Source organism: Anomaloglossus baeobatrachus, chromosome 6 (genome assembly GCF_048569485.1).
Source record: "Anomaloglossus baeobatrachus isolate aAnoBae1 chromosome 6, aAnoBae1.hap1, whole genome shotgun sequence".
Classification (NCBI taxonomy): domain Eukaryota; kingdom Metazoa; phylum Chordata; class Amphibia; order Anura; family Aromobatidae; genus Anomaloglossus; species Anomaloglossus baeobatrachus.
In genome coordinates, this window is record NC_134358.1 from 83,395,267 (window position 1) to 83,411,688 (window position 16,422).

The 16,422-nt window shown below is 46.8% G+C and overlaps 1 protein-coding gene across 1 annotated transcript in view; it reads right to left on the reverse strand.

Moving 5' to 3' along the window:
- The window catches only part of VPS13B (vacuolar protein sorting 13 homolog B), a 1,405,890-nt gene that overhangs the window by 115,150 nt on the left and 1,274,318 nt on the right, over window positions 1-16,422 (reverse strand). The window contains exon 49 of the mRNA XM_075353076.1: window positions 7,396-7,597. Coding sequence (XP_075209191.1) covers window positions 7,396-7,597 — 202 coding nt within the window. The remainder of the gene's footprint in view (window positions 1-7,395; window positions 7,598-16,422) is intronic.

Sequence of the window (16,422 nt, forward strand, 5' to 3'; positions counted from 1 at the left end):
ACTGCTACATCCTGAGCTCGCAGTGCGCAGTCACAATAGGCAACGCAACAGCACTGCAGCATCAGGGACACACTGACGGAGCCGCAGCTGTGACGTCAGTGAGTTCACAGCTGTTTGTTTCCACTGTACCCCAGCAGTGACCTCAGGTGAACGTAATGAACTCACCTCTGTTGAACTCCATGAACTCAATGCCGGATTACCGACTTAGGCTATGTGCGCAAGTTGAGTATTTGGTTGCAGAAAAATCTGCATCTCCTGGCAGAAAACAAGTCAAAATTGCATTGCGTTTTTGGTGCCAGGAGATGCAGATTTCTGCAACATATTTCTGCACCAAATCTGCATCTCCTGTCAGTAAAACATATCAAAACTGCATTTCATTTTTGGTGCCTTTATCTGCCAGGAGATGCAGATTTTCTGCAACCAAATACTCAATATGCACACAGCCTAAGCCAGTAATCCGGCATTGCAGGACCCTAGGTATCCATGGTTATGACAACTAGCAACTAACTAACTGTGAGTATATGTCTGGTAATAACCATGGATACCTAAGGTCCTGCAATGCCCTGTACATGAGGTAAGAGACACTTTGAATCAGAAGAACTATACTACATTTCTAATTGGAGGTATTTGCTAATATTCTTCATATTACTATACCTATTACATATTAGGATAGGATCTTGGAGATGGCAATACCCCTTTCAGGAAGGAATCAAATATACTCAATCTCTGACTGATAGTTTTCTCCCTATTACTTTGTACCTCTGCATCCCCACCGCTCTCTATAACTATATTCCACATATATCAACCCCAGATAGATGAATTTTGGGGGTTCAAGTTTTAAAATGAGGTACGCCATGTGCAATTTAAACCTTATATATCATACGAGAGTACTACACGTACATGTATGGAGGCAGCATGGTGAGCCTGAAGAGACCGACGTCAGTGCTGGAAATATAGGTAATGACTTGAATGAATGCTGTTTATAATAATTGCTGAATAACAAATTCTACTTAAAAATTGCAATAACTATTACAGAAAAGTATCCTGCCTGTAACATATTCTGTAAACTATGCGCAGTGATGTCATGGCTTCAGCATTCATTAGAAGCTCCTCCATATTATAAAGCACAACATACCCCCTACTGCAAATTACAATTATATTATGTCATGTGGAAGATGCCTATAATCACATTTGGCCTCAGTTCTTGTACCTGGACACAGTTATGGAATGACATGGTTACTCCCATACGTAGAATAGTGGCTGGATTATCTCATTAATCAACCTTGCGTTTTCCTCCACAAATCAAAAGCAAGAAAGTGATCATTTATTCCATCTAGGAAGATCAACTCAAATTAATTTTAAGGTGAGTAAGGCTGCTTTCACACCTCCGGTTTCTGCAATGCGGCACAATCCGGCACTTTGCAGGAAAATCGCAACCGTTTTTTTTTTGCTGCCGGTTGCGATTTTCCTGCATAGACTTTAATTAGTGCCGCATGGCCTTGCGTTCCGTCCGGTTTTTGCCGCATGCGGCAGATTTAGCCGATGCGGCGGCCGGATGGAACGTTGCCTGGCACGTTTTTTCGTGCGGCAAAAAAAACCGCATCGCGACGCATTTGGCCGATGCGGCGAATTTTTCAATGCATGCCTATGGCGGCCGGATGCGGCGCGATGCGGCAATAACCGCATACGGCCGCCGCATGCGGTTTTTGCCACTGCGCATGCTCAGTAGCATGCCGCAAGCGGCAAAAACCGGACTGGCCGCAACGGAAAAACGTATGCAAAGGATGCGGTGTTTTCACCGCATCCGTTGCATAACTTGCACAGCCGGATTGAGCCGCAGAGCTCAAGCCGGATGTGTGAAAGCAGCCTAACGAATAAGATACTGTCATTACCCCACTGTCAGTGACACTTACCTGCATAGACCTGTTGTCACGCTAGGTATGGGGATGTACCCAGCGAACGGTGAAAGGGAAGGAAAACCCTGTGCCTAGGGAAGGTGACCCCTGACCAAACCTACTGCTGGTCCCTCACCACCCTAGATAGGATCCGCACCTGTGCGCCGAGCTGGATACCTGACCCTAGGTATCCTTAGTGCTGGACCCTAAATAAGGAACAGGTGGGATAGCCCAATAAAGACTATTGAAAACACAAGGAGGACACACAGGGGGAAAAGCATGGACTACTTATCCACAGATGACTCAGGTAGAAGTTGAGCAAACTTTCAGCCACGATACTACAGATGAGTACAAGCCACCAGCTTGCGATCAGAGTTTGTATGAACTGAAAATATCACCAACACAAGCCCAGGGAAGATGGGAGTATTTAAGCACAAGGGGAATATTGATAATCAGCAGCTGGACAGAAGTTTAGATCCCCTGGGCCTGAAAGGGGAATAGATGAAAATCCACCATGAAAGCTACTTAGTACAATGAATGCTAACAGCAGGAACAACAGAAAGTCAGAAAGCATTTTGCGCCGCCAAACGCTGTGACCTTCTACTGCCAGAACGAACATGACTATCTGTCACCTGTGACAGCTGTGCCCATGGTCAGCCCAACAAATGGCCTTGGTAAATGAATAATTTAAAAAAGAAAAAGAATGATGGCAGGACAAGACCAAATGATCCTCTAGTCTGCACTCAAATTCATTTTTTTTTATCTTAGAATACAGTATACACTACAGTTCAAAGGTTTGGGGTCACCCAGACAATTTTGTCTTTCCCATGAAAAATCATACTTTTATTTATCAAGTGAGTTGCATAATAAATAGAAAATATCGTCCAGACATTGACGAGGTTAGAAATAATGATTTTTACTTGAAATAATAATTTTCTCCTTCACACTTTGCTCTTTGCTTTCGGCACAGAATGCTCCTTTGCAGCAATTCCAGCTTTGCAGACCTTTGGCATTCTAGCTGTTAATCTGCGGAGCTAATCTGGAGATATTTCACCCCATGCTTCCCCCCCCCCACAGGTTGGATTGGCTTGATGGGCACTTTTTGCGGACCATACGGTCAAGCTGCTCCCACAATAGCTCAATAGGGTTGAGATCTGGTGACTGGGCTGGCCACTCCATTACAGATAGAATACCAGCTGCCTGCTTCTCCCTAAATAGTTCATGCATAATTTGGAGGTGTGCTTTGGGTCAATGTTCTGTTGTAGGATGAAATTGGCTCCAATCAGGCGCTGTGCACAGGGTATGGCATGGCGTTGCAAAATGGAGTGATAGCCTTCCTTATTCAAAATCTTTTACCTTGTACAAATATCCCACTTTACCAGCACCAAAGCAACCCGAGACCATTACATGACCTCCACCATGCTTGACAGATAGCATCAGGCAGTCTTCCAGCATCTTTTCAGTTGTTCTGCGTCTCACAAATATTCTTCTGTATGATCCACACACCTCTAACTTTGATTCGTCTGTCCATAACTCTTTTTTCCAATCTTCCTCTGTCCAATGTCTGTGTTCTTTTACCCATATTAATCCTTTCCTTTTATTAGCCAGTCTCAGATATGGCTTTTTCTTTGCGACTCTGCCCTGTTAAATCTACCAGCACTATACTTGGTGGGACCTAATTGCCAATGCAGTTGGTGTGTACCTAGCCTGTGAAGTCTGCCAGCACTATACTTACTGGGACTTACTAGTCCTTGCGAAAAGAGAAGCCCTATACAATCAGCTGACAGACCCACTGTAAATGCTATTCTTATGTCATACTGGTCATAGACTACTTAGATGAGGGAATGGACATGCCCAGTTTCCTACAATCCGACTCAGCATCTCTGCAGGCAGACACAGACTCTCCCCAACAATGGGAAATGGTAAAAATTAGGAGGATGCAAATGTTCTAGAATGTTTTTTAGAGGTGATCTTGAACAAGTTTAGATCATGGGGTATAACAGCTTATTCATTGTATAGCTATACTAAACTGTCTGATGCTGCAAAAAAGGGAGAAAATCTATTAAATAAAGCAGTCTCCTGACCACGACCTCACCCCTGACCTATGAAGGTCAGGACATCAAAACACGCCTTGCAGGACAGATAGAGATAACTGTGACAAGCCATTCTTTCAGTAGCTCCTGAGCACTTACCCCATACAAATGTCTGCTACTAATTACAAGCCCCTATAAGCCGCATTTACTTTGACAATTGATTGGTAAACTGATAATTTTTAAGGGAGCACTAAGTGGCTGCTTTGTTGTCATATTATCGAGCCAAAGCGGCAGATTTAAATGTCCCAAAGGGGATTTTTGTTTTGTAGAGAAAAACTCATTGTCAGCTGCTTACCATAACTCCAGCTCAATCACTAAATTATACGTCTGCTGGCAGGATCATGGAAGGGCGAATTCCGGAACGTCAAGAGTACGGTACATGTACAGGGATACAAGCCAGCATGTTATCAATTAATGTAATACACTGCTGCGTCCAACATATACTGGAGATGTTACAGGGGATGTCCACTGCTTTAAGGTTCATGACCAGTTCTTAGGACATCAATATAATATAAGATCAGTTGGGATCCGACACCCAGCACTCCCAGCGCCCAGCTCTCATCCCCTCCGGGTTGGTGGATGTAAACCGTGTATGGAGCCGCGGAGAACAGCGCCATACACTGTTTAGTGGCCACTGCAGGTACGGCAACTCCTTACAGAGCTGTACTGTTTAGAACCATACACTGTTTACATACGGCCACTGCTGTAGGTAAAAAAAACCCCAGGAGATTGGTGGTGTTTTTTGGTGAAAGATCTTATATAATAGGTCCTCAATGCAAAAGGTTATTTGAGCACTGATACATCAAGGCCGTAAATCATCAAAGGCCAACTATTTTCTCACCGGTCTTGTTGAGGGGGTTGAGTCACATGTTCCAGCACATCCCTTTGTAAATATGGAGCGTCTGATGAGTGGCATGTGCCTCTAAGAACTACACTGGAAATCTTACTCCAGTCAGGTACTGGAGTGAAATTTCTGCCATAAGGATCTTCACAGCTTGGCATGAATTATCCAAGCTATGGCTTTACGCCCTCACAGTGCCCCTGTCACACATTTCAGCAGTGCTTGGAAAAACTGGTGTGGAAATGCCAAAAGTCTCAAAATTTAATGCAATGCCAAACTGCAACAAAATGTTGTGATTTTTCAAAGCTTTTACACCATTTTTTGCAGTAAAAGCTTTAAAGGGAACCTGTCACCAGAATTTTCGCTATTAAACTAAAAGAATCCCCTTCTGCAGCTCCTGGGCTGCATTCTATAAAAGTTCATCTTGCTACTGGCCCCCCTTTCAGACCTAAATAACAACTTTATAAAATGTTACCTTTTGCTATGGTAATGAGGTTTCCTGGCCCCGGGGTGGGCTGTATTTCGTCCGTTATCCCCCCTCCTGCCGCTGTTCGCCGTCCCCCAGTGTTCATTTACATAGATGAGGCCGCCGCACACATCTTCCGCAGTGCTCGGGAAACTCGCGCATGCGCAGTGGCACTATTGCGGGAGTGAGTGCAGTTTTCAAATCGCGAGCGCCAGTGATGTTATTGCGCAGGCGCGAGGTTATAGGCGGCGCTGTGACTGTCATCACCAGCGTCATCCAAGTACCCGCCCATAATCTCGCGCCTGCGCAATAACATCACCAGCGCTCGCGATTTGAAAACAGCGCTCAGTCCCGCGATAGTGCCATGCACATGCGCGAGTTTCCGGAGCACTGCGGAAGATGTGTGCGGCGGCCTCATCTATGTAAATGAACACTGGGGGACGGCAAACAGCGGCAGGAGGGGGGATAACGGACGAAATACAGCCCGAACCCGGGGCCAGCAAACCTCATTACCATAGCAAAAGGTAACATTTTATAAAGTTGATATTTAGGTCTGAAAGGGGGGCCAGTAGTAGCAAGATGAACCTTTATAAAATGCAGCCCAGGAGCTGCAGAAGGGGATTCTTTTAGTTTAATAGCGAAAATTCTGATGACAGGTTCCCTTTAAAGCTTTTACTGCAAAAAATGGTGTAAAAGTTTTGAAAAATCACAAAATTTTGTTGTGCCGGCCAATGGACAGGATCACAGGCTGTGAAGAGGACAAGCCGCAAAAGTATTTTATTGTGTCTACGTGTTTCGAAGTGTCAAACTTCTTCTTCAGGACAGAAAACAGTTAGTAGCTTCTGTCCTGAAGAAGTTAAACACTTAGAAACGCGTAGACACAATAAACTACTTGGATTACGCTTACCTGGTTTGTCCTCTTCACATCCTGTGATCTTGTCCATCGGCAGAGCGGATATTTAACTCTTCTTTCCTGACATATAATGAATTGTGCTGTCATTGGTACATGAGGAACAATACTACTTCTGGCCCTTTCCTGACTTGTTCTCTGCTTCTTTCACTAAATTTTCCTCCTGCAGGCTCGATCTTGAAATTTTCAGTTGTCTAGGAGCTAGTGGGTGGAGAACAGCTGCTATGATGCCTGTCATACACTGCACAGAGATACATGAAGGATCCCTGCACTCGAATCTCTAGTAGCAGCCAGGAGGTTATCAGAAGGATTTCAGCTCATTGACGGTAGGAAAGGGGAAGAGGCTCATAAGTTGGCAAAGAAGCAAATTTCCTTATACTATTGACTTATGCAAAGTTTGTTGAAATGGCAGTGATCATTTCATATGTAACTCATGCTTTCAAAGCAATAGGTAATGAAACAATTGCGGGATGCCAAATTATAGCCCTGTATGACAAGGAGAAAACTGTGGATGAGAACTGATTTCTACATTATCAACAATACTCTGTTCAGGGGCGGCTAGCAGCAATACTATTGTACCACTGGCGATCCACCGGTGAGGTTCTCATCCAAAGAATCTCAGTCCCATTTTGCTCCTCAGTATACAGACATGAATATGTCAAGTCTATTAGTCCAAAAGCAATGCTCTTTGCAGGGGTATCCGTAGCGCCATACATGCAAAGTTTGAGCAGTCCTGCTCACTGAAAAGCTCCGCCCACTGGACTCCTAAGCACAGAATGAGCAAGTATTGAAATGCATAAATATATAAATATATTTTTATAAAAATTTATATAAATAATATAAAATATACATATTATACTTGTATGCTTTGTCACAACCCTACATATGAAACATCTCCACTCCATCCGCCCAATAATAAGGGACCCTCATCTTTATCTGCATATTCAATGTGACTGGTACCAGGGCATGTAAGCTGTAAGAGGCTGTCTAGTAGTGAGCCACTGCTTTAATGTGTGAGAACTGTAATAATGCATGTTATCTACATGAGCCAGGAGACACTCAATCCAAACAATGGACTGTCTAAGGTGATGACAAGGTCAAGTTTGGTCATTTTAATGAGCAAAAACTACGGAACATGATGTCACAGCCGGCAGTCGAAAACCAGAAAAGATTTCAAGCAATTATTTTACCTTGAAGTTAGGAGGGACGATGGTCTTTCCTGCAGGAATTTGAAGAACTATGTCCTCACCCTCAAAAAGCCAAAGATCCCACCGAGATTGGTTGATAAGCAGAGCCCATGGGAGTAGCTCAATCAGCAGTGTCTTCAGGTGAGGCTTCCAGAGGGAAAGCTTCACCCGCATGGGACTATCCCACTGAGATAACTGCTCCCCACTGTAAAGAACGGAACAGAAGAAAACTGAATAGCTAATAATAATTCACATATTGTACACTAAAACTAGTCATAGGCATAGAAACAATTAAACCACTATGACATACAGTATGTATATTTGCAGATTGACTATGCACCTAGAAGCTAAAGAAATATGAGATGTAAAGAGAAGCTATTATTAGAAAATGACCTTCTGTGCTACTTGTTTTCTTTTTTACATTTTTGGCAATGTTTCTTTTCGAATAATTTGTATTAAAAATAAAAAAAAATAGAAATCTTGCAATTTTCACACTGGCCACTGCAAGTTTTTTTAGATTTAAACTTCCTAATGTTTCAAGAAACAACACATGTACATAGCTACAATGGTTGGATCCTGAACCTAACTTTTGTACTGAAGTGGTTTTTTTTTTTTTTTAAACTTTGAATTTTTATTGAGATTTTCAATTTACGTTTTTCATACATAAAATAAAACATAAAATTCACAATTCTTATCGAACCTAGACAAACAATGACAGGACAGGTGAGGAGGGTTAGGAGGGGAGAGGAGAAATAGGAGGGAAGAGGGAAGGGTTTCAAGAGTCCATGCTCCTTCCATAGGACCCATAGGCCTCAGTCTCACAGATCCTCCTGTCCCGCAAAGTAGTCCCATGGTGCCCACACGGCCTGGAAGCGGTCAACTGTGTCATGCAATAGTGCCGTGAGATGTTCCATGCGTCTAACGTCCAGTAATCTATACTTGAGGCTCTGGAGTGAGGGTGTCCCTGGCTGCCTCCAATTCTTTGCAATTAAGCATCTGGCCGCCGTAAGGATGTGGGACAAAAGCTTAGAGGCCGTTTTTCCCAATCCCCCATTCCCAAGACCCAGAACATAGATCAGGGGATCAAGATCAACCTCTATATATAGTACTTTATGGATCAACCCTCTAACCCGCTCCCAGAAGGGGACTATCCCTGGACAGGACCAGAATATGTGCAGAATGGTGCCCCTGCCTCCCCCGCATCTCCAGCAACAAGCCGGTATGGAGGGGTCTATGCCATGAAGGAAATCTGGAGTGTGGTACCAAAATAGCAAAATTTTATAGATATTTTCCTTATATAGTGTGCATATTGACGTCTTGGCGGCGTTTCCCCAGATTGCTGCCCATTCCTGAGGAAGTATCCGCCTTCCCAATAGAGACTCCCATTGCCGCATGTATGGAAAAGACCCCTCGGGCCCCTCCCGTGAATCAGAAAGCAAAATGTAAATTTCCGAAATCAGCCCCTTAGTATCAGTGCCCCTTCTGCAAATTTTCTCAAAATCTGTGGGAATCGAGGCCCCTGCCCTGCCAAACAAGGAGCCAGCCAAGTCTCTGATCTGCAGATATTGGAAAAACTCTCGATTAGAGAGAGAGAATTTATCTCTAAGGTACTCAAAGGAATGGATCTGCATTGTACTTCCATCTATAATGTCTGCAAATCTGAATAGACTTGCCTTGAGCCAGGGGTGCACCATGTCCGACTCCAGACTGCTTGGGAGCAAGGGTTGGTATATGAAGGACACCAGAGGGGAGCAGGGGGATGCCAAAGGAAATCTTCTAATGCAAAATGCCCAGAGGTCCCTAGTGAACTGCATCGGTCCAAGAAGAGGGGGGGGCGAATCACACTGGGCCGGGGGCCACAGGAGCGCGTTTGGATGTATAGGCGCCAGCCAAAGTTTTTCAATCTCAGTCCACCTGTTGTATGCCCAAAGGGACACCCAACAGGGGATCCTCCTAAGATGGGCCGCCCAATAGTATTTTAGGATGTCCGGGACAGAAAGCCCCTCCCTGTTTCTCCGAGCCATCAACACCTCCCTGGCCACCCTATGACGTTTGTTACACCAAATAAATCTAAGGATAGCCGCCTGAAGGGACTTCAGCTCCTTTATTGGTACCTTAACTGGGAGGGTTTCAAAGAAATATAATAATTTTGGGAGCAAGCTCATTTTAACCGCCGCAATGCGCCCCATCCACGAAAGAGGGAGGGGCAACCACTTGCTCAAAAGAGTTCTCAGCTCTCGGAAAAGGGGGGGGAAGTTAAGGTTATAGAGGGAATCATAAGTAGATGTGAGGTTAACCCCCAGGTACTTGACCGCATCTGTCTTCCAACGAAATTTAAAATTCAAACGCAGGTAATCCAGGGCCACCGGGTCGAGATTCAAGGGCATTGCCTCCGTTTTGCTAGAGTTGATCTTATACCCCGAAAGGCTCCCGTACCTACCCAAGGTGCACATTAAAATTGGAAGGGACACATGGATGTTAGTAAGTGTAATGAGCACATCGTCGGCAAAAAGTGAGATTTTAAACGGTTTATTCCTGACCAGGACCCCCGAGATGTCTGGGTTGCTCCTGACCGAGGCCGCGAGGGGCTCTATGCATAGTGCAAAAAGGAGGGGGGACAGGGGGCACCCCTGCCTGGTGCCATTGGAGATGAGAAAAGGCTTAGAGATGTGGAGGGGGAGTTTGATAGAGGCCGTAGGAGCGCTATACAGGGACTTCAAGGCCCGCATAAAGCCACCCGAGATCCCAAAGACCTCCATTGTCTTGAAGAGAAAAGGCCACGCAAGGCGGTCAAAAGCCTTCTCTGCATCTAGACTCAACACCAACGCCTGTTGCTTCGTCCGATTTGCCACATCCACCAGGTCTATGACCTTCCTGGTGTTGTCCCCCCCCTGACGGCAAGGGACAAAACCCACCTGGTCTTTATACACGAGTTGGGGCAACCATCGATTAAGCCTGGCCGCCAAGAGCTTGGTGAACATCTTCAAATCGGAGTTCAAAAGGGCTATTGGTCTATAATTAGCACAGTCCAATGGGCCCTGGGTGGCTTGGGCAGGAGGATTAAATGGGAGTGTAGCATGGATGGAGGGATAGGGTCACCCTGAAGGAAAGAGTTAAACAAGGCGGCCATGTGTGGGAGGAGCTCCGCCGCAAACACCTTGTAATAAAAATAAGTAAAGCCGTCCGGGCCCGGTGACTTCCCGCCAGGCAGGGCTTCCAGAACTTGCTCCAGTTCCTCTGTAGTAATCTCTTCATTCAAAGCCGCGGCTGCTCCGCAAGGCAGTGAAGGGAGCTCAAGGGCCGAAAAATAGTCCCCAAGTGCCCCAGCCCCGCGCGAAGCCATGCCCGGGGGAACCGGAAGGTTATAAAGCTTGTTGTAGTAATTGAAAAAAATGTCAGCTATTGAAGCGGGGTGATAGTGGATAGTGCCCTTTTCGTCGCGCAGAGCCTGAGGGCATGAGGATGTAGCGCGCTCCTTAAGCTGCCTGGCGAGTAAGGTATGAGCCTTATTACTCCTTTCATAGTATCTTTGTTTGGAAAAGGTTAGCAATTTTTCTGCTCTGCCAATTGCCAAGTCTCTCAACTTTTCCCTAAGGCTGATGACTCTCCTAAGAATAGTCAGTGATGGGGCAGCCGCCAGTCTCCCCTCCTGTAGCTTAAGATGGGCCGTTATAGAGTCCCGCTGGCTTGTGGCATTCTTTTTAGCCCTGGCGCCCTCTCTAATGCATAGTCCCCTCATCACTGCCTTGTGAGCTTCCCAGAGTGTTGCCGGCGACGTGACCGTGCCCGTGTTCAACTGAAAGAATTCGACCAGTTGCTTATTTAAAAAGGCCCTAGTGTCGGGATTTTTGATCAGAGATTCATTAAGGCGCCAATGCTGAGGCCTAGGTCGAGGACCATCTTTCTTGAAGTCCATTATGAGTGGGGAATGGTCTGACCACGTAATGGATCCCATTTCCACCCTCTCAAGACGCCCCAGCAGCTGTGAGTCAATGAAAAAATAGTCTATTCTGGTGTGCGTCTGATGCGGATGCGAGTAGAAGGAAAAGGCCTTCTCTCCCGGGTGGTCCACCCTCCAAGCGTCGTATAAAGCCCCTGATCTAATGAGCCTACGAAAGTCCCGGGACAAATTTTTCAAAGCACCCGATGGAGGGTGTCCACCCACAGAGAGTCTGTCGGCCACCTCCGAAAAAGGGATGTTAAAGTCTCCCCCCAACACCGTAGAGGCCGGTGCCAGTCCGCCTATCAGATCGAGTATTTTCTTAAGAAAGCGTATCTGCCCTTCATTAGGTGCATAAATGTTGGCCATTATGTGCGGGGATCCCCCCAGTTGGCCCTCCAGAATCACATATCTACCCTCTGGATCGCAGTGAGAACCCGTAATTTGTAGAGGACAACTGGAGGATATTAAAATAGCAACTCCCCCCCTCTTGGAGCCCGAGTAAGCCGAGTAATGGATGGGAAAGCGGTGGGACGCAAATTTGAAAGTGTTTGATTCCACAAAATGTGTTTCTTGGATAAAGGCTATGTCTGCACCTGATGTTTTCAGTTCCTGTAGCAGCAATTTCCTCTTACGGGGTGAATTCAGACCTTTTACGTTAAGAGAGATAATGCGGGTCATATCTAAAACTTAGAAGTAAGAAAAAGCTAATGGCACACCTATACCGTCGGGGGCATGACTTCCCCTGTGAAGCCGGCCAGAGGAGATGGTCCATACGACAAAGGGCCGCAGCTCCCAGGGACTCTAGAAGGGGTGGTACCTGAAAGGACACATAAGGAAAAAACATCGGGGAGGGGGGAAGACAAGGACAAACATAGAAATGAACATGAATTAAGAACATTAACCAAAATGCATAAACCTTAGGCATAGATTCCCGGGGGGTCAACCCGGAAGGGAGAGACCTAGAGGGAGGTTCCCCAACCCGTCTGAGCTAAGAGAGCCACCCACCTCACTCCCCAGTAGCCCTCCCACGGGGGTCAGTCCAGTGGGCACGGGCCCGTGCCAAAAGGAAACAAGGGAAAAAAAAAAAAAACAAAAAACCTCAACCACTAACTCCAAGTAAGGGGACCGGGCTCCCGCCAACCCCCCTACCACCCACGGCATCATTGTGGCTACAGCCCCCCCCCCCTTATGCAGCTCAACAGACCCAGAGGGCCGCAGATGACACAATGGACAGTCAGAGGCTTGCTGTAGAGAGAGTCACAGTATCACAAAGCATGCTCAGCCACTGGAACTCAGAGGGTATAAGAAATAGGCACCAACCAGGTTAAGAAGTGTCCTCAACGGTGAGCCGGGGAGGGGGGCGACCCGCGGCCCCTACCTCCTCTCCCCCCCAAAGCCCCACGCCCTCCACCCCTCACCTTGGACCACACGGGAGGGGGCGGCCCTTCCAACCTTTGCAAGTCCCAATCTGGGATACAGACCGCTGGAATGTCCAGTGCTTCACAGAACAGAGTGGTATCTGCTGGAGTGCGAAGGGTCGCCGATTTACCCCCTCTGCGCGCTGTTAGTGCAAACGGGTAACCCCAGCGGTATGGAACCTGGTGCTCCTTCAGGCTCGTGAGGAGGGGTTTGAGGTGCCGCCTTTTCTGGAGTGTGATGCGAGAAAGATCCGGGAAAAGCTGGATTTCCTTGCCATTGAACACAGGTGCCGTGCGCCTCATTCTAGCCTTAGCCATGATCAGTTCTTTGGTGGAGAAGTCGTGAATGCAACAAATGATGTCCCGGGGTTGGGTGGATAAATTCTTCGGCTGTAAAGCCCTGTGTGCCCTGTCCAGCTTGATGATGTTAGAAGGGGGAGCGTCCAACACTTCATTAAAGATGGATTGTAGTATGGAGTTTGTGTCCTCGGGCCCATCTGACTCTGGGACCCCCCTCACACGGACATTGCAACGGCGTCCTCTGTTGTCGAGATCCTCTATGTGAGACTGCATATCCTCCATTATTTTTTGTTGCGATGTTGCCAGTTTGTGTAATTCTGATACATGGGATCTGGTGATGTCATGCTCTTCCTCCAGGGATTCAATTCTGCTAGACAATTGCTGCAAATCTCTCCTCACTTCAGCTATTTCTGACCTGCAAGTTGCTTTAACCTCACGTATGAGGCATTGAAAGTCCTCTTTAGAAGGAAGTTTACTTATGAAATCATGCATGTCCTTATAGAAGGTGTCTGGCCCTTTAAGGTGAGCACCTGCAGTAATAGACACTGGAGTTTTAGTCTGGTGCTGGGGAAGCTGGGAAGGTTGATCTCCACACCGAGGCCCAGAGGGGGGAAGCAGGCTGCTCTGTTCCCTGATATTACCAGCTGTAGCTGCAGTCTCTTCTCCCGGCAGTGGGGAGGGCTGCCCCCCGACCTCCACCTTATCTCCCACAGCCACTATGTGCTCCTGGGCCTGCTGCTGCTGTGCCTGAGGATCCGATGCAGTGCAGGGCTGCTGAGCCAAGGCATTCCCTGTTGGAACTGCTGCAGAGATTCCTCCACTTTCCCCTGTGTCCCCGCTCACCCACTCCTCCTTCTCTTGCTGCTTAGCAGGCCGGGCCAGTGCCTCCATTTCCCCTCCATGCTCCTGGAAAGATGGCGTCCGGGCCTCCCCTGGACCCTGTTCCAGGCCCAAGAAAGTATCCAGCGCCGTGGTGTGCAGCGGGGGGGCTACCGATGCCTGCTGCGATGGTTTAATCCTCCGTGGTCCCATCCTGAGAGCCGGTGAGTAGGTTTGTGCTTATGATAAGTGCTGATTTAGCTGAGGGTCAACAGGAGCTCCTCTTCCCCACGTCCACTCAGCTCAGCATCCTGGACACGCCCCCTGTACTGAAGTGTTTAATGTGCAAAGGGCATTGTGACATTATGAAGGCAGGGACAGCCGTGATTGGTGGATCCTGTGTTATCAGCTACGTACAGAGGTGTTACCTAAAATCCTGCTTCTGATGATATGAAGCCTTCCTGTAAACTGGTCTTGAAAGGACAGGAAGTATGAGTCTAAAAAAGCCCCAGTGCCCCCCTTTCCTCCCCTCACTTAACCCCCCCTTTTTTTTCTTCCCCTTTTTCCTTTTCTCTTCTGCTTTTCCTCTTCATCTCGTTCGGTTCGATCCATCAATATCTCTCTCTTTTCTAAGATTTTTCTTACTCTCTCTCCTTCAGTTGGGCTGTTTTATCTTCCAACCGCTGGGGACCCGGAGGCTGTCGTATCTCTGTAAAAACTTTTGACAGTCCAGTCTACATTTGGTTTTACCGGAAATGGTTTGCATTCTTCTATGTGTAATGTATCTCCATGGTTTACATTTGGTTTATTGATGTCAAGTTAAATAATTCTAAATACATAAAAAAAAAGCCTCAGTGGCTAGTGCGATTTTTTAATTTTGTAATAAAAATCATGATAGCTATATATATATATACATACATACACACACACGCACACACACACACACACACACAATAACATTGCCAATATTTTCTTCTTTTATCATAAATATATATATATATATATATATATATATATATATATATATATATATATATAAAAAGCTGAATGTGTGTGTGTGTGTATGTATGTCCGGGATTGGCATCCGCACCGTCGCAGCTACAGCCACAAAATTTTGCACACTCACACTTCTGGACCCAGAGAGTGTCATAGGCTATGTTTCGAGGGGAAATTTTAACCCCTCTCTTTACAGTTATTCGCCAGAAAACCTGCCTCCATTAAAGCGAATGGAGCTGGGAGCCAAAGTGCAGCCAGAACTTCAGAAGAATGCGCAGCCACGCCCTTATATGGAATGTTGGCGTGTCACAATGCAGCCAGGGAAAGAGACAGACACAGACAGGGAAAGAGACAGACACAGGGAAACAGACAGACAGGGAAAGAGAGGGAAAGAGACAGACAGGGAAAGTGACAGACAGGGAAAGTAACAGAGACAGATAGACAGACAAGGAAAGAGATAGACAGGGAAAGAGATTGAGACAGACGGAGAAAGAGACAGACAGTCAGAGAGAGACAGGGAAAGAGACAGACAGACCAAGAGATAGAGAGAGAGACAGGGAAAGAGACAGACAGACAAAGATAGAGAGACAGAGAGATATATACAGAGGGGGAGACCGAGAATGGGAGAGAAACAGAGAGACAGTTACTATCCCGGGCATAATATATTCTATTTATACATTCTATCCCGGGAATGTTAATACATTCTATTTTGTTAACAGCAGTTATTAACCCGGGCGAAGCCAGGTAGTACAGCTAGTATATATATATAAAATATATAAAGCTGAATGTGTGTATGTATGTGTATGTCCGGGATTGGCATCTGCACCGTTGCAGCTACAGCCACAAAAGTTTGCACACTCACACTTCTGGACCCCAAGAGCGTCATAGGCTATGTTGTGAGGCGAAACTTTAACCCCGCGAGTTCCAATTTACCAATCAATTTTGCCCCTATCTACATAATGGGGAAAAAGGGAAGTGTATCCGCACCGTCGCATTTAGGCGGGCTTTGCACGTTGCAACATCGGTAACAATGTGTTACCGATGCTGCAGCGATAGTCCCGCCCCCGTCGCACGTTCGATATCTAGTGAAAGCTGCCGTAGCGATTATTATCGCTACGGCAGCTTTACACGCACATACCTGCCGTGCGACGTCCCTCTGGCCGGCGACCCGCCTCCTTCCTTAGGGGGCGGGTCGTGCGGCGTCACAGTGACGTCACACGGCAGGCGGCCAATTGAAGCGGAGGGGCGGAGATGAGCAGGATGTAAACATCCCGCCCACCTCCGTCCTCCTCATTGCAGCCGGCGGCAGGTAAGTTGAAGTTCCTCGCTCCTGCGGCTTCACACACAGCGATGTGTGCTGCCGCAGGAGCGAGGAACAACATCGCACCTGTCGCTGCACCGGCATTATGGAAATGTCGGAGGCTGCAGCGATGATACGATAACGACGCTTTTGCGCTCATTCATCGTATCAAAAAGGTTTTACACGTTGCGATAACGACTGCGACGCCGGATGTGCGTCACTTTCGATTTGACCCAATCGACATCGCACGTGCA